The sequence below is a fragment of the Eutrigla gurnardus genome (genome assembly GCF_963514095.1).
Source record: "Eutrigla gurnardus genome assembly, chromosome: 4".
Taxonomy (NCBI): domain Eukaryota; kingdom Metazoa; phylum Chordata; class Actinopteri; order Perciformes; family Triglidae; genus Eutrigla; species Eutrigla gurnardus.
The window spans coordinates 27,922,409-27,941,698 of NC_139918.1; the positions used below are offsets into that span (position 1 = coordinate 27,922,409).

The following is a 19,290-nucleotide window of genomic DNA, read 5'->3' on the forward strand; positions in this document are numbered from 1 at the left end:
ATCCAGCCAGCAGAGGTGGGGAAGTACAAATACAGGTACAAATACTTCTTTACTGTACTAACTGTATGGTAGCTGTACTTTTACTTGAGTATTTATGTTTCTGACTACTTTTACCACAATACATTTAAAACAAATATCTGTACTTTCTGCTCAACACGTGTTCAAAACAGGCTCGTTACTGTAGTTTTAATGCATTTTAGGGTCATTTTCGATTTTTTCCCCCCTCTGGCATGAATGTGACGCGAGATTCAGTTAGCCTTTCAAAAAAAAACAGCCAGTAGAAATAGGGATTTTTTTTACTTTCTATTTCAGAGCCTGTACTTTTACTTGAGTAAATAAGTTGAATGAGTACTTCTACTTTTACCAGTATCTGTACTTCTACTTGAGTATAGAATGTTTGTACTTTTGAGGCCTCTGCATATTGAAATTGTGCTAATGAGGCCACTACTACAAAAATGACCTATACGATAAAATTTGTATCTACTGAATATGTAATGATGTAATGATGATAACTGAAACTTAATGGCAGCAGACCACAGTGAGGAGGATAAACCCTCTTGGAGAGCAAAAGAGTGGGCTAGTTTGTAGAGTTTGAGATGGAATGAATCTGAAATCGGTAAGTAAATCAAAAAATGCTTTATTATATTACTCCAATGCAGAAATATTTTACACATATTGTCAATCCACAATCGGCCAGGCAGTAGAAAATAACACACAACCTGTAGCTGCCTGCAAAATGTGTTGATGCTTTTTCAAAATGGGAATGTTTTGTTAGCCTCAATATTTGTAATAAATATTACTTTAAACAATGAGCCAAATAGGAATATTCTCTGTGGATCATATAAGAAATTAAATAACATGTCAGACATTATATAGGTGGAGAAAATAACACAAATAATAAAAAATTACATATATTAATAACTCACGTGTGGTTTCTCTGAAATAAAGGCATTCTTTTTAAGAAATAGCAAAAAAATATATACAGCTAGGAAAAAAATATTTTATCAATCGTTCTTTGTACATCGAAATATTCCTACAAATTCATAAAAGCAGTGTATAATACATTTCACGTTCTGACCCACTTGTCATGTTGCCAGAATGCCTTCCATCTGCTATGAAAGCTGGGTGTCACCGACGGCACAAGCCTGCTCCGGGCTCGGCTCAGCCAGGCCGATCAGAGACTCCAGGAGGTAGGTGCTCGACTCGTACTGTGGCAAATTAACAGAGCTGAGCAGCTGGAGGTGGCAAAGGCTGTCCGGGTTCCCGTGCACTTTGAAAGAGCTGTGCAGGGGTCCAGAGGTGCAGTCACTGTCGAAGAACTCGATGTCGGAGTCCGAGGACAGACTCAGGTCCATGTAGATGCCTGAAAAATAGTCCACGGAGGGGGAGGGAGTGTTGGGGAAGCCTTCCAGAGAGTCATTGTCAAAGAAGTCCCTGGCTTGGTTGGCGTTCTCGTCCAGGTAATCTGTCAGCGAGGCCCTGCTCATACTGTCTGTGAACGCGTTGCTCATTAGTGGTCCCGTATCGTCAGTAGGTGCGCTGTAAGTGCTGGCGTTGCTGCCGTGGTGCATCGGCGGTTCTCCTACGTGCCTCGGCTGACTGCACGTAGAGCAGTTCTTATTTTCAGAGATGCTGAGGGCACGTGACAGCCCTTCATCGACGTCATTCTGACCCCCGTTAAGGCGTCCACCAGCATCCGAGGAGTCAGAGGAGGAGCAGGAGGATTCGGTCATGTCGCTGCTGCAGCTGTTCTCCTCCGCCATCAACCGCTCGGGGCTGAAATGAAAGGAAGGCGTGGCGGGCATGCTGAGAGGAAGACCGTCCTCCTCCACGGTGAACCCAAAGGGGCAGCTCTTGTCCTGTGCGCTCTGCACCGGGCGGACCTCATCCCGGTCCACGCGCTCCTCGGGGTCCTTCGGAGGTCCCGTCCGGCTCAGCGACTCGTCTTGCAGGCGCCTCTCGAGGTCGAGCTTCATGAGGGTGTGGATGTAATGAGTCCGCACACGCCTGGCGTTGAACTCGGTGCGGCCCTGAGTGTTTCCACAGCCGTCATTAGTGCAGCCGCAGGGGAAGTTGGAGCGGTCCACCTGTGAGTAACAGCACAACGACAGGAAGTTAACAAACACTGAGAAACGTGTGCAGGTTAAAACAGGTTTGGGTAAAAATCCAATAAAATTACTGTAATAATAATCATTAATATTGATTAAAATTGACTCTTGGTGGACGACATCCTCACTTACAGTATATTACTATTATTTTAATTATTACTAATGTTATTAGCGTTATTATGTATTGTTATGCCACATTATTATTGGATATAATAATAATAACAATAATAATAATAATATGGATGCATTCATGAATTATTAAATAATGATGCATTATGATTATTCAATCGATTATATATGATATGTATAAATAATATAACACATTTTCTGGAAAATCAATTGAGAAATTGTTTGTGTGTAGAATAACAAGGTATTAATGTCTTTTTGGCTTATTGACAGTGAGCTAAAGGTAAACTAAAGGTAAATGGTGGAGTCGACTGATTCATATGAGATGCTTAATCATGCAAAAAAAAACCTGTCATGAACAAATCAAGCTTATAATTCATTCATGTGAAAGTGGCGTACCTGGCACTTGATTCCTGCCAGACTGCAGGCGCAGGTCTCGGGCTCACAAAAGCCCTGGCAGTCGCATCCGCAGGCCTCCCTGGAGACACGCAGTCCGTGAAGCTGCCTCTTCTCCTCCCGGTCCACTCGCTTCACCCCGGCCGCCTGGAGGAGAGCCTGCCGCTGCTTGGAGGAGTACGGCTGCAGGAAACCTCCGTCCTCCAGCTCGGCATCGCTGATGTGGACGTCGGCGTCTTCGTCCGGGATCTGATCCGCTGTGATCCTGTCTGCTTCCGTGCGGTCCATAGCCCCGCTGGTGATCAACTGGAATCAACAGATCAAGTAAGGAGACCACCCCTGTGTAGCTTTTTGCAGACTTGACTGTAGAAACGAAGTGCAACTCACTTTGTGTTTCAACGCCTCGACCCTCTCTCGCCTCCGCCTCTCTCGGAGCCTCTCTCTGCGCTCCCGCCGCCGCTCCAGCGCGTGCTCGGCCAGAGTGTATCTCCGGAGGGAGCTGTGCCTCTGCGTCATGCCCAGGGTGGCACCTCCGCGACTGGGCACGCTGGTGAAGCCCTGGCAGCGCGGGAAACTGAACACGGTCACCTGGTCGAAGCGCACGTTGCTCTGCGTACATGTGAGCTTGGGACTCTTCAGGATGGACCGAACTGGGAGAAAAGAAGGGAAACAAATGTGGGAAAAGAGTGAGACACCGTCAAGTAGGAACCGTAAAGATTTAACACTAAATGGTCTTACTTTTAGGATATCAAATACATGCAAAGTATATGATATTAGGCTTTTATACATGAGGGAAATTATCATATTGTTATTTGGTTCCAAAGAGCTGTAGATCTACTCTCTGGATGTTGTAAAATGTCACCTTAATTCCTAGAAGTCCTCCTTGTCTTTGCTGAATGTCAGCGTAGGAAGCTCTATAAATATCTCTCCTACTCTGAGACACAGCACAGTTCCGAGAAAAAGCTTCCTGGACACATAATACGCCTCCTGTAGGTCTCCGAGCGGCCACTAGGTGACACTCTACAGGTGCTTCCCTGCAGTGGGTGGGTCATTAGTTGAACATGCATGTGGAGAGGAAATACCAAGCAAAGGGTCTGAAGAAGACGGAGAGAAAACAAGTGAACTCTAACTGCTGTTCTTTGGTGCTTTAACAGAACACAGTCACGGCTCCTGCTGACTGTTTAAAATCCATCAGGTTACTGTTTGGTTTAACAGTTTGACTTCTAACCTTCACACATAACTGTGTGCTGAAATCCAGAAGTCCGTAAACAACCGAGACAGCTGACTAAGCTGGCTGCACTGACCGTACCTGATACTGTTATACGTACAATTTTCAGACTGCACAACAATAACTGCAGAATATCTCAGCTGCTGAGGCCCGCCGTGCAGCTCGCTGATACCTTTAATAATGCCATTTAATATGACTGGTTTAAAGGGACCTTGCTATTCAAATTGATTCCACAACATTCATTGCTCAGGCAAATGATCTTCTACCCAACCACACAACCGGACAGGCTGTGCATCACCTAGATTGGCCCTAAGGTTTCATATCGCCCCTGCTCAACACTGATAAGAGTCACTCCTATAAAATACCACAGAGAGAGGAGGGAGGGGGGAGGGGGCAGATAAGGAGGAGGTTTGCATTATTTGAAAATAAGGGGAAGTTAGTTTGGAGACTTACTGGGTAAACTGGTGGGCGAAGGAGGGCGGTGTGGTGGGACATCGTGGTTGTCGTAGGAGGCGCTCTCCCCGTCGGACTCCCACTCTGAGGAGGCGGGAGATGATAGGGAGGATGGAGGAGAGGAGGAGGATGAGGAAGAGGAGGAGTGGCAGGGGTTGTCATCTACCTCGGCAAACTTTCTCTTCAGGATGCCTCTCATTGTTTGGCTGTTGTTGTTGATCATATGTACATTCTGCAGGAAAAAAAAGAAGCAAGCAGTTTAAATATGCGTCATTATACTGCCCTGTGGTACAGACCAACACTCATCAAGTCATGCACTTTGTTTCAGCGTTTCCGAACGCAACAACGTGACGAAGATCGATGAATTATTAATGGACTAACAATTTACTGACGCAGCAATAAGGATGTGTTGGAGAGGCCAAATGCACACATTCAAACGGCAACTGGAGGAATGAGAGCTCCTTCCTGTTGAGAGCCGCCGGTCGGACCGGTTTCAGGGCACGAGCTTGTTTAGGCTAATTACATCTCCATGGCGATTATCTAACAAAGTGATGTTTTAGAAACGTACAAATATGAACTCCAGTACCACTTGGCTTGCAAAGCAGCCGAGCACTCTGAGAGAGGGAGGGAGGGAGAGAGAGAGAGAGAGTTTCCCTGCAGAGTAATTAACATTCCAGTGATTCCTCAAGTTTTTTTTGTGAAGAATACGTGGAAACGTCCGTCCAATGGTTGCATGCTGGGGGGTGTAAGGGTTCAAGTGGCTGCTATTTTTGGATGTGAACATGGAAAATAAGTCCAAACGAGAGTAATTTCAAACCTTAGCAGGGCTGAAGAGAAAATGAAAAGTCGAAGAGCGGCGTTGAAGTAAAGAAAAGAAAAGTAAAGTCTTGTCTGTCGCGGTCTGTTTCACAAGTTAAGTTCAGGAGAATGTGTGCAGAAGCCGTCAAGTCAGTTTTGGACACAATGGGTGCCTATGATCTGTTGCCAGGTTATTGTTTGCTCAGGGCTGCAACAAATAATTAGTTCCCGATAGATTTATAATCTGCTTTGGCCCATCAAATGTCAGAAAGGATACTGAAAGTGCACAACGTTTCCCCCAAAGCACATATTCAAATGTCTTGTTTCGTTTGAGCAACAATCCAAAACCTCAATCTATTCTGGGAGTCTCAGAAAAAAACAGCAAATATGTGCAAACTGAATATTCACTTATGTAACGTGCACTCCTCTTTACGGCTGCAAACAGTCAGAACTGTGTTTGACCTCGAAGGTGCTTTTAAACTCCATCCTGGTCTAACAAGTGACAGTGATGCAAGCAGCCGATGAGGATCTGGACCGACACTGAAGTCCTCAAGAAAAGGTGCTTCTGATTGTCTGCTGTGAGCAAACAGTTAAAAGTAGTGTGTGCGTGTGTGTGCGTGCATGTGTGTGTGCGTGTGCACTTAGAGTGACTTCCTGGATCCATCAGCAAATAAGAGGTGAAACAAGAGACACCGTCCTGTGCTCTGTTACACCGTTCAACCCAGCAGAACCGTGTGCGTCTGCATTAACAGCTGGACGTTAAAAAGGGATTCAGCTCATGTGAAAAAGAAATCATCTGCATTGGCTTTTTAATGCTCATAAAATAATAAAACGACAGCGTTTCCAATTAATTCCTTTTTGCATGGCGATATTATTAAAGCTCCCCCATGTCCCAATTATATCACATTCATTACATTTGATATCATCAGACGCAGTGGAGAGACTTCACACTGTACATGTGGGTGTCCACTGAGACCACATCAATACTTTAAAAGGTTCAAAGCAGCAGAGGCACATGCACGAGCGTTAGTGTGAAACAGGAAAGTGGGGGCTGCAGGCCATTTTTTTTTATATAGTGACACACATTTCAGGTACCACGACGCACAGCAAGTTCTCAATAATTGCATTATTGTTTTTTTTTTTCCTCTCCAGACACTCGGTTTTTAAATCCCACGGGGAATGTCAAGTCGAGTTTTCACTGCAGGAATGCGAGCGCGGTTTCCTGTTCGCCATAATAACAGTCATTAGACGAGCTGACCTCTTCACCCCTCGCGGTGACACACGGCGACCGTGTCGGCTACAATGACAACACTGTTCCGTCCGCTGTCTTTTAAAGCAGCATCCAGGACGTATTACGGTCCCATTCAAACCGGAGCAAAACTTCCAAGCGCGAAGTTCGTTTAAACGTTATGAGGATGTCACTTTGAGGCTTCATGAAACATTTACATACCGCTAGAATTAAAAGTTGGAATACAACAATAAAGAAAACAGTTGTAGAAATTGAACCAAATTTCACAAGATTACAGGCTGTGATGAACATAAAATACGATATAAACTATATATAAGGCTTAGTTTACTCACCACGAAGTTAAATGCAGCATAATAACCAAATAAGGCTGAAACTGACGCGAAGTTATGGGGTCTCGTCCGCGGCGCCGCCAGCTGAGCGTCTGCGCGTCCCCTCCGTGTTTATGTAAAGCTACACCGTAGTACCAGTGTGAACACGAGAGGACTGGCTGGCCGCGGACAAAGAGGCGACGCGCAGCAGCAAGATAGTACCCCTCCCCTGGTGGAAACGACCGCTGTCAGGAGCGCTCGCGACTCCGGGGAAAAGTCAAAGCTAGTCCATTTGATGACACCGTAACGAAGTTTTGTTTTTTTAATCTTTTGTACACAACACAACGTTAAAAAATTAAAGACGTTAGCTGTTATTAACGTTAACTGTTATAACGTCCGGTCTTAAATCAGACCAAAAACAGCCAATGCACCTTAAAAACGAGGATATTTAAACATTCTAAACTAGCTACACTTTTTTTCTTCTTCTTCTTCTTTTTAAGCGTAGCTAGTTCAACTGGGAATGGGGAAATCTCATCCGGCTAACGGCTCTTCTGCGCAGGGAAACCGGAAGTGGTTGGGGAGCGGTGTTCATCTCGCTTCACATGAGTCCTCTCTGTGCGGATCTCTGGCCGTCCTGACGCAGCCGGTGACACACATGCAGAGGCAGGAGACGCTCGCGTCACCGCTGCCCACATTCCCCGCAGACTGGCTGTCTGTTGTGTTCGTGACGCACTGTTACAACCAGTGATGTGGCGGTAAATAAATAACTTATCGTCTAAACCTCCAGCAGGTTATTATAATAAGGATAAGGAGTTTTTTTGGACTTTAGGAGGGTGGACAAAATAATGTGAATATCCCAGAGTACATAGGGCACAGCTTTTGTTCATACTGTCAGCATTCTTTCACTTCGATGGTTGTTTTATTGTTAGTTGCTATAGTTGTGTAATGATTTTTTTTTACTACTCTCCTTTCATTTCTCCTCTATGTCACAGTATATCCATTGTTTGTGGCAGAGCGACTGTGTGGAAGCAAAGGCTGACTGCAATAACATTGAACTTTACAAGCAAATGAATAAACAACGAAATTGTGCTCTTTTACCACTACTGAAAACTTCAAGTAGATATTTAAACATACTTAAACTGAATGTGTATAAATTAACTTTATATGCTTTCACTTTGATCTGTTTTTTTTGTGTGTTTTCTCACTTTCCCTCTCTGGGAATTTAAGGAGGCAGACGTATGTGTAGTGGTTGTTTAGAAGATTTCACCATTCATCGCCTCAATAGATCGTCTTTTTGTGTCTGTAAATCAACCATCACACGTCTAATAAAAAGGAAAACGGTGAGCTCGACCTCTTTTTAAAAAGTGTTGGTCTTACGTTACTGTAACATGACTCACTGGCATTCCTGTGATTTAAGTCAGACACTCCTAAACTCCAGGAAACTCCCTGCAGTGTAGAGAAGCAGGAGATGGGCAGGATTATGGATTTGAGTCAAACTGTCTCCCGTTCTATTTGTTGTAACAGCTGTAAGCATTAGTAAGAAATTGCAATTTGCCTTTACGCAAACACACGCTCATTTTTAACTTTTTTTCATAGACGGGGGAGATACTGAGTGAGAAAACCTAAAGCGATTGGATTAACATTCCAGTGTCTCTGCTTTTTAAAGATAATCATAGGCTACTCTGGCCCCGACTGGGAGGGAAATGAAGCTCAGTAAGGAAAACAAAGATTAACAGACGGATGAACGGAAACATAGACAAGTCAAAAATACTCCTGAGCTTTGACCCTCGTGTTGATACACATCATTGCTTCAGTTTGGACGGAAAAGCTGCACTAAATACCTGTCGGTCTTAATAACCAGAGGACGGTCCACTCGTCTCGTCTCAGTGGACGAGTGTGTGATGAGAATGTGACCCACTTTGGCTTGGGATCACTCCAGTGCATGTGTGTGTTGTTTCTTGACCCGTGTGTGTGGAGTAAACACCAGCGAGAGAGAGAGAGAGAGGAGGGTCATCCAGCACACAAACAACCAATCAGCTGTTTGTGAATGAGTGTGCGTAGATATTTAAGTATTTGTGGAACCTGAAGGTAACATCCACGTCAGCGTATCCTCACTGAGATCTCGGTATTTATAGCACGAGCCCGTCCAAAAGATACATTCGTGCGGCACGGCTGGAGTTTCCTGTTCCCTTTTATGTGAGCTTGTTACATGCTTCAATGTGTCAGGAGACTTCCTCAGACTATCGCTGGAGCCGCACTAAGGGAGAAGGAGATGAGTCATGACAAGAAAATGAATATTTCACTCAAGCAGCACTGCAATGGTTATCCCTTAGTTTTTGCACAATTTCGCTCACAGTTGACTGTATTTTCACTTAATCAAAGTCAGACTACGCCAGATTCATCAGCCCCTCCGGATTTAATCCCATTCACACGTCATGTAGAGAACAATGAAGTGACATATGGTGCACGGCTTCATTCTTCAGAGCTGCTCTCCTCGACGAATGATCCCATGTCATATCGGCTCCCATAGAGCACGGTGCTCTCTCCGTCCAGAGTCCGCGTTACATAACATATAGTTAGCCTACATTCTGGCAGCCTCTCAGGTTGCTGCCACTGGCTCTTGTGGCCCCGTTTTCTCAGTCAAGCTGTGCCAGCGATGGCCCACATGCAGCAATATACTGACTGAGCTTGACAAAAGCTTCGGGCATGAGAAACTGTGGCCCAGTTCCTCGTTCCTTCCCCCCGTGGATGCTATCTCAGGCATTTGCCCTTCTTTTGCTGTCATGATCACTTCTTTGTTGATGCAGAACAGGAAATATCAGCATGTTAATGCTTTACGGTCAGGCAGTCATGGAAGGTGGCAGGAGATGGTTTTGTTTTCCTGCAAAAATACTTCCTCAACTACAGAGATAGATAGATAGATAGATAGATAGATAGATAGATAGATAGATAGATAGATAGATAGATAGATAGATAGATAGATAGATAGATAGATAGATAGATAGATAGATAGATATTGCATCTTTTAAACTTATTTTATCTGTAGCCCTTTTCTTTTTTGTGCAATAGTTTATTCTTTCATTATTGCACTTTATTGTGAAGCACTTTGGTGTGGCTAGCCGTCTGTAAATGCGGTATAAAAATTAAATTCACATTGACAGGTATAGATAGATAGATAGATAGATAGATAGATAGATAGATAGATAGACAGATAGATAGATAGATAGATAGATAGATAGATAGATAGATAGATAGATAGATAGATAGATAGATAGATAGATAGATAGATAGATAGATAGACAGATAGATAGATAGATAGATAGATAGATAGATAGATAGATAGATATGTCACAAGCACACACATGAGTCGGCTTCGTTATGCCTCTGATGTCATGTTTTGACAGACGTCACCGTGGTCACAAGGGCAAAAAATAGTCCAGCCGTTTTCTATTTTAGCTGATGGTCAAGCAGTGAATCATCGTGTTTTCCTTCATCATCGCCACGATCGTCAGCAGCGTGGCCGCTATCATCAGCACAATTTGTCAACACGTATTTGTCGTCTGCTTTTGACCCCAGCGGCGATGAGTTTAACATGGAAGACCATTTCAAACTTTTTAAACTTTTACACATTTCTCCCCACGTTGTATATTCATACGCAACAAGTAAACGTTTGGGGGAATAAAGATTGTATAGTTATTATTTACTCATGAGTTTCCTTTGTGGTTGTGGTCTGGTAACAAAAATACACAACCATACACATGCAGTACATAACCAACACAGATCAATCTTTAATGACGTCAAAGCTGCGTCTATAGGATTCCATTCAGCTGTGATTAGGGTTTGATCTTTAGCTTTTAAACTGTAGTGTAGTGTGATTTAAAGAAATACATATTTTTTTTCAATTTCAAATACTGAATCTTAGAAAGATAATTTTTTTACGCTTTCCCCCCATAAATCTTCATGCACCATTTGGGGTGTGATCTAGGTTTGCGTATCAACATAACCATATACTATTCAGTCGTTGTCATCAAATTTCCATTCAATTGTTGCGAAACTGTGGTGCGGAAAAAAAAACCCTGTGATATCGCCTTTTTCCAACGGAGGCGCAAAGACAGCGTGAAACAAACCAGATGAGGATATTTTGTGTTCATGTTGGACTTTGTTGCTCTCAGTTTAAAAAAAAGAAGCTGATTGCAGGAAATACCCCCCCCCCCCACACCCCTTTAAACCGAAACGTGTGCCAAACTTCCATCAAAGAGACTTTCTCCACTCTGCAAAATGCCATCAGATAAAGACTTTGGGTAAAATTTCACAACACCAACACCCTGATCGGTGCATCAACTGCCATCCTTTTGTCTGTGCAGCGGTATCAGTTCAGGCGAGGGTGACACCAGAGAACTTCCTGTGACACCCTAATGGCAGGCGCTGGCCTCGTGCCAAGCGCACGTCTGCTTAATCCTGGGGCCGGTCCAGGGGTGATACCGTATCTCTGCAGCAGAGTCACTCGGGCTACAACAACATCCTGGAGCCCGAGGGTGGAACATGTAGGTTGAAGAGAAGAGATGAACTGCAATGTTAAATTCAAACAAAACCACTCTGGACAGTCAGGCTCAAAGCTGCTGTGCAACAACATTTTAAGGAAATGTTAAGCAAATCTAACTAATATGAATAAGAAGAATGTTTAGAGAATAAATGCATCCCTACATATCCAATATCATCAGATATGCTATCATCAGGTTGACAGAATTGTTGCAAAAGTAAGACACGCTGCGGCGCGGAGTGTAAACTAGGTTACACAACTACAACTTTCAACAGCAGCGATCTTATCTCAATGCATGTGAGCAGCACAAGCTGTAACAGCCGAGCAGCTGTGCGATTGGGTTTAACACCCCCCCCCCCCCCCCCCCCCACCAACAATGAGCCTCTTGTCAACATTAACCAGAGAGCTGTGGTGACCTTTCTTACAAACTTACAAACCGGCCTGTGTGACGCAACGTGGAGCCAAAAGGCGTTTTTTCCCCTGAAGGAACGCAACACACAGACGTATTTCTTCCTTACGTCCCCGTTGTTGGTGTTTCATTATGAGCTCATGATCGCAGACTCACCAAGTGTTGAGGAATAAAGGTGTTGTAAATCGAGCCACTCAGTGCATCTGGCTGTCAGTGGGAGCTCCTGTGCTCTCCCACTTCCAGCAGAGTGTGCTCTGCTGTCGGTGTTGGCTGTCACATGTGGCTCCATGTGAGGCTTTTTGCAGGAGCACACACATCAGCAGCAGCAGCAGGAGGAGGAGGAGGAGGAGGAGGAGGAGGAGGAGGAAGGAGACCTGCTCTGTTCTCAGCTGTTTGGGCCGGTGCTGAGCTGTGTGTGTGGGTGACTGTCTGACTCCCCCGTACCTCCCTCCCTCCCCCCCTACATGCTCAATCACCCACTGATTGCTTCTCTTTTCTTCCATTGCAGCTGGCAAAACACATTCAAAGGCCAACAACACAACTGTTAGACACAGGGTGGGCTTCTCACTTCTCTCGCCGCTGTCTGATGACTCCGACATTAAATGATGTACTTTAATTTACTGTTTCACAACCTGTTTACATCTCTATACTGCATGTATTTATTACCCCCCACTTTAGTTAATAGACTGTACAAAACCAAGACAGGGAATAAAGTAAACAAAGGTAGAAGTCGATAGGTGACATTCATGTATAAAATGGTAATGATAACTTTATATGGATATATAAGAGAGAAGACAAGATACTAAAAGGAGCACAAAAGAACAAGGTATGATGCGTTTTTTAATAAAAGCAAAGATTTAGAAAAAGCTATTACTTCTCACTATGCATAAACATTTACATTTCTGTTCAGGTGATTTATTCTGCAGTTCAAATATACATTACAGTATTTTATTTTAGACTTTATGTACATTATATTTGATCCTTGCATTATGTCTTTTGCACTATTTCATGTATATGAAAAACATTTTTTTTTACACATACTTTTTTTTTAGAGCATTGTGAGATTTTCATGGCAATGACTTTTGCTTCTCTGTGATTGCTGTGCTTGTGATAATAACTTGAAACTTGAAAGTATTCACCACTATCTGTGCTTTTAATGTTGTTGAACACGTGCACTAATTTGCCCAAATATTAAGTATAAAAACAATATGCAACATTTCTGATGCCCTTTAACCAAGTTTTTTCTTCATGAAGGCCGGCGTGTTGGTCTGGCGCCATCTCCTGGTTGTTATGTAACATTAAGTCCCAACAACCATCACTGGTGTGATTTTTTTCCAATGAGTTAATCATTTTCTCCACTTGAGATCGACATGGTAAATTGAAGTGGTCTGGTCAATGATAACAATTTATGCTTTTCTGTTAAATGGAACCGCAGGATTAAAAAAAAAAAAAACATGAAACCAATTTTCCGCCACAAAAAAGAGACATTTTCTCAAAAATATTAACTTAGTATCTCGAAATGATTGCTTAAGTTCTCAAAATAATGACTTAGTACATCAAAAAAACAAGAAGCCTTCTCAAATAATGTTAATATCTCAGAATAATGGCATACTTCACTAAGTCACCTAAGTCAATATTTTTGAGATACTGAAAAAGTATCTCAATATTTTGGGGATAATAAATGATTATTTTGATATACTAAAAAACAAACTTTATTAAGAAAGTTTCTTTTTTTCCATAGATGACACCCTTTTAGTCAGCGGCAATAATTAGCCTGTAATAATATAAATGGCCCCTTGGAGGCGGCATTTTGTTGTATATGGCTAATATGTCAGCTAACTAGCTTTTTTTAATCTACACATCCAGCAGGTACAGACCAACATGAAGTGATAATCTCATTTAGCTCTGTTTTGGTGTCCGCCAACTCATGAGGAAAATATCTGAGTTCTCATTCAAACGCACCGATTGCAGCGAGCTGACGTACAAGGCGCTAACATGCCCAACGGAAGGTGGAACAGGTAGCTAGTTAGCTGCTAATAGCTAATCTACTACGAAACTACTATGTCTGTCACCACACTCTTAGATAGTCACGTTGTCCATTGTTAATATAAAAGCTTTAATGTTACTTAAAACAAATACATAAACGTCAAACTACGAGTAATTTAGCTACGCTAGTTGTAAAGTAGCTATGGGAGTTAGCTTAGTTTAGCTGCGTCACTTTCTAACATGGATAAACATGGCGCCCGATGTGAACAAAATCAGACGCTATGTCAAAAAAGTCTTATGTAAAAAAAGTCATAGAATGTAAAAAAAAGTAATGTAAAAAAAGTCATAGAATGTCAAAAAAGTCATGTAAAAAAAAGTCTTGGTATGTCAAAAAAGTCTTATGTCAAAAGAAGTCATAGAATGTCAAAAAAGTCATGTGAAAAAAGTCATAGAATGTCAAAAAAGTAATATAAAAAAAGTCATAGAATGTCAAAAAAGTCATATGTAAAAAAAAAGTCTTGGTATGTCAAAAAAGTCTTGTCAAAAAAAGTCAGTGTGAAAAAAGTCATGTGAAAAAAGTCATGTGAAAAAAGTCATGTGAAAAAAGTCATAGAATGTCAAAAAAGTCATGTAAAAAAAAAGTCATAGAATGTCAAAAAAGTCATGTAAAAAAGTCATAGAATGTCAAAAAAGTCATGTAAAAAAAAGTCATAGAATGTGAAAAAAGTCATATGTAAAAAAGTCATAGAATGTGAAAAAAGTAATATGTAAAAAAAAGTCTTGCTATGTCAAAAAAGTCTTATGTAAAAAAAATTCATAGAATGTCAAAAAAAGTCATGTAAAAAAAGTCATAGAATGTCAAAAAAGTCTTATGTCAAAAAAAGTCTTGGTATGTCAAAAAAGTCTTATGTCAAAAAAAGTCATAGAATGTGAATAAAGTCATGTGAAAAAAGTCATAGAATGTCAAAAAAGTAATATAAAAAAAGTCATAGAATGACAAAAAAGTCATATGTAAAAAAGTCATAGAATGTCAAAAAAGTCGTATGTAAAAAAGTCATAGAATGTCAAAAAAGTCATGTAAAAAAAAGTCATAGAATGTCAAAAAAGTCATATGTAAAAAAAAGTCTTGGTATGTCAAAAAAGGCTTGTCAAAAAAAGTAATAGAATGTCAAAAAAGTCATGTGAAAAAAGTCAGAATGTCAAAAAAGTCATGTAAAAAAAAGTCATAGAATGTCAAAAAAGTCATAGGTAAAAAAAAGTCTTGGTATGTCAAAAAAGTCTTATGTCAAAAAAAGTCATAGAATGTCAAAAAAGTCTTATGTCAAAAAAAGTCATAGAATGTGAAAAAAGTCATGTGAAAAAAGTCATAGAATGTCAAAAAAGTAATATAAAAAAAGTCATAGAATGACAAAAAAGTCATATGTAAAAAAGTCATAGAATGTCAAAAAAGTCGTATGTAAAAAAAAGTCATAGAATGTCAAAAAAGTAATGTAAAAAAAAGTCATAGAATGTCAAAAAAGTCGTATGTAAAAAAGTCATAGAATGTCAAAAAAGTCATGTAAAAAAAAGTCATAGAATGTCAAAAAAGTCATATGTAAAAAAAAGTCTTGGTATGTCAAAAAAGTCTTATGTCAAAAGAAGTCATAGAATGTCAAAAAAGTCATGTGAAAAAAGTCATAGAATGTCAAAAAAGTAATATAAAAAAAGTCATAGAATGTCAAAAAAGTCATATGTAAAAAAAAAAGTCTTGGTATGTCAAAAAAGTCTTGTCAAAAAAAGTCAGTGTGAAAAAAGTCATGTGAAAAAAGTCATGTGAAAAAAGTCATAGAATGTCAAAAAAGTCATGTAAAAAAAAAGTCATAGAATTTAAAAAAAGTCATGTAAAAAAGTCATAGAATGTCAAAAAAGTCATGTAAAAAAAAGTCATAGAATGTGAAAAAAGTCATATGTAAAAAAGTCATAGAATGTGAAAAAAGTAATATGTAAAAAAAAGTCTTGCTATGTCAAAAAAGTCTTATGTAAAAAAAATTCATAGAATGTCAAAAAAATCATGTAAAAAAAGTCATAGAATGTCAAAAAAAGTCATATGTAAAAAAAAGTCTTGGTATGTCAAAAAAGTCTTATGTCAAAAAAAGTCATAGAATGTGAATAAAGTCATGTGAAAAAAGTCATAGAATGTCAAAAAAGTAATATAAAAAAAGTCATAGAATGACAAAAAAGTCATATGTAAAAAAGTCATAGAATGTCAAAAAAGTCGTATGTAAAAAAGTCATAGAATGTCAAAAAAGTCATGTAAAAAAAAGTCATAGAATGTCAAAAAAGTCATATGTAAAAAAAAGTCTTGGTATGTCAAAAAAGTCTTGTCAAAAAAAGTAATAGAATGTCAAAAAAGTCATGTGAAAAAAGTCAGAATGTCAAAAAAGTCATGTAAAAAAAAGTCATAGAATGTCAAAAAAGTCATAGGTAAAAAAAAGTCTTGGTATGTCAAAAAAGTCTTATGTCAAAAAAAGTCATAGAATGTCAAAAAAGTCTTATGTCAAAAAAAGTCATAGAATGTGAAAAAAGTCATGTGAAAAAAGTCATAGAATGTCAAAAAAGTAATATAAAAAAAGTCATAGAATGACAAAAAAGTCATATGTAAAAAAGTCATAGAATGTCAAAAAAGTCGTATGTAAAAAAAGTCATAGAATGTCAAAAAAAAAATGTAAAAAAAAGTCATAGAATGTCAAAAAAGTCGTATGTAAAAAAGTCATAGAATGTCAAAAAAGTCATGTAAAAAAAAGTCATAGAATGTCAAAAAAGTCATATGTAAAAAAAAGTCTTGGTATGTCAAAAAAGTCTTATGTCAAAAGAAGTCATAGAATGTCAAAAAAAGTCATGTGAAAAAAGTCATAGAATGTCGAAAAAGTAATATAAAAAAAGTCATAGAATGTCAAAAAAGTCATATGTAAAAAAAAAGTCTTGGTATGTCAAAAAAGTCTTGTCAAAAAAAGTCAGTGTGAAAAAAGTCATGTGAAAAAAGTCATGTGAAAAAAGTCATAGAATGTCAAAAAAGTCATGTAAAAAAAAAGTCATAGAATGTCAAAAAAGTCATGTAAAAAAGTCATAGAATGTCAAAAAAGTCATGTAAGAAAAAGTCATAGAATGTGAAAAAAGTCATATGTAAAAAAGTCATAGAATGTGAAAAAAGTAATATGTAAAAAAAAGTCTTGCTATGTCAAAAAAGTCTTATGTAAAAAAAATTCATAGAATGTCAAAAAAATCATGTAAAAAAAGTCATAGAATGTCAAAAAAAGTCATATGTAAAAAAAAGTCTTGGTATGTCAAAAAAGTCTTATGTCAAAAAAAGTCATAGAATGTGAATAAAGTCATGTGAAAAAAGTCATAGAATGTCAAAAAAGTAATATAAAAAAAGTCATAGAATGACAAAAAAGTCATATGTAAAAAAGTCATAGAATGTCAAAAAAGTCGTATGTAAAAAAGTCATAGAATGTCAAAAAAGTCATGTAAAAAAAAGTCATAGAATGTCAAAAAAGTCATATGTAAAAAAAAGTCTTGGTATGTCAAAAAAGGCTTGTCAAAAAAAGTAATAGAATGTCAAAAAAGTCATGTGAAAAAAGTCAGAATGTCAAAAAAGTCATGTAAAAAAAAGTCATAGAATGTCAAAAAAGTCATAGGTAAAAAAAAGTCTTGGTATGTCAAAAAAGTCTTATGTCAAAAAAAGTCATAGAATGTCAAAAAAGTCTTATGTCAAAAAAAGTCATAGAATGTGAAAAAAGTCATGTGAAAAAAGTCATAGAATGTCAAAAAAGTAATATAAAAAAAGTCATAGAATGACAAAAAAGTCATATGTAAAAAAGTCATAGAATGTCAAAAAAGTCGTATGTAAAAAAGTCATAGAATGTCAAAAAAGTAATGTAAAAAAAAGTCATAGAATGTCAAAAAAGTCGTATGTAAAAAAGTCATAGAATGTCAAAAAAGTCATGTAAAAAAAAGTCATAGAATGTCAAAAAAGTCATATGTAAAAAAAAGTCTTGGTATGTCAAAAAAGTCTTGTCAAAAAAAGTAATAGAATGTCAAAAAAGTAATGTAAAAAAAAGTCATAGAATGACAAAAAAGTCTTATGTCAAAAAAAGTCATAGAATGTGAAAAATTCATGTGAAAAAAGTCATAGAATGTCAAAAAAGTCATGTGAAAAAAAGTCATAGAATGTCAAAAAAGTCATGTAAGAAAAAGTCATAGAATGTCAAAAAAGTCATATGTAAAAAAAAGTCTTAGTTTTTCTAGTCTTAAAAGTGACACAGCGTATGTAGAACTACCAAAAAATAATAATGGTGGAGCATTAACATTATAGGACATACAGTTATTTAATCCTCAATTTAGTCAGTTTTACTCGTTGATTTCACATTGCTACATGTGTTGTAAACTGTTACACACTAGATGATCATAACGATTGTTAATGATTACTTCATTTTACCTCCGTAGGAGAAAAAAAATAAAGCTCATATAAAGCTCTCCGTGACTTGTTGGCGTATACAAATCATGCGCCAACGGTGGTTGAATTGTAACTGATGATCACCAGCAGATTGACATCATGGTGCAGCGTCAGCCTTTCCAGAATATAGCAGAGTAGAGCAATTTAACACACTGCCAGGTACGTTAAGGACTAGTGTGTGAGGTGAATGACTGTGCCTCCTGCTGCACATAGAGCTGCTATGTCATGTATGTGAGGTTGCAGATGAAATGCTGCTGCTTTTGAGTTTTGGCGTGAGATACAGTAACACAGAGGCTATGCCAGGCATTTCAACACAGGCCTCCGACTGGAGCAGCTGTCTGTCATTGAACACACTGCTCTCTGGTTTCTCTTGTGTGTGTGTGTTTTTTTTAATGCTTCATGTTGTCATTGTTGTCATTAAGTTTTATGATCAGCTTTGCAGAATTAAAATCCTGTGTTCTATCTATTCTTCCGAGAAATGTATCAGGTGATGTTATGGCAGCAGGTCTCATATCCGGAAGCTTTGAATCACAAGGTGCTGAAGGACTTTGACCCCCAGAAATTGCTGTGTCTTGCAGTGAGATGCTCCAAAACCACAAGTGACAGAAATGCACAGGTGTCTTCGTCTCCTCTTCAGGTTTGGGTTTGAATATTCTTTTGACATTTTTTTTGCAGAAAGAGCAGCAGCATAGTCTTATTCGCAATGACAATATCGTAACGATTCTGCTTTGTAGCTTGTTTGTTGTGATGCATGTGTTTTTAAAGTATAGTCTACACATGAATGTATCTCTGTTCAAAATTAACATATCTTACTTGTGTTTGACAGTGGCATTTAACTACAATATCATATATTGATTGTACTATAATCATACTGAGGATCCAAGTTAAGATTGATGAGTGCAGGAATTCATAAACATTAACAGAGTCATATGACAGTCAGCGTGAAAATCTGTTACGTATTGACTAAAATTAAGTTAAATTTCAGATTTATCTCAAGTTAGAACTTTGAAATAACACATTTATTTGACTTGTTTTTTCTGCTCTAAATGTGACGGTAAACTCCAATCAAGTGATTTAGCATTGCAAGTCATGTGCTTTATGTTACCAATTTTTGTAAGCACACACAAATAAAGCAATTACAGGTTATTGCCATGTAACATTTCCTTATTTTAGCTGCTGATAGAGGGACTGATA

At 38.8% G+C, this 19,290-nt stretch overlaps 1 protein-coding gene across 1 annotated transcript; it reads right to left on the reverse strand.

Annotated features, from left to right (window-relative positions):
• Positions 1 to 620: 620 nt before the first annotated feature.
• On the reverse strand, positions 621 to 6,849 carry LOC311012949 (cysteine/serine-rich nuclear protein 1-like). The gene is made up of 5 exons (XM_084008785.1): positions 6,691 to 6,849; positions 4,312 to 4,543; positions 3,018 to 3,280; positions 2,634 to 2,936; positions 621 to 2,087 (listed from the first exon to the last, which is right to left on the reverse strand). The coding sequence occupies exons 2-5, from the start codon at positions 4,532 to 4,534 to the stop codon at positions 1,113 to 1,115; spliced, it is 1,764 nt and encodes a 587-aa protein (XP_083864911.1). The 5' UTR covers positions 4,535 to 4,543; positions 6,691 to 6,849; the 3' UTR covers positions 621 to 1,112.
• Between the last annotated feature and the right edge of the window lie 12,441 nt (positions 6,850 to 19,290).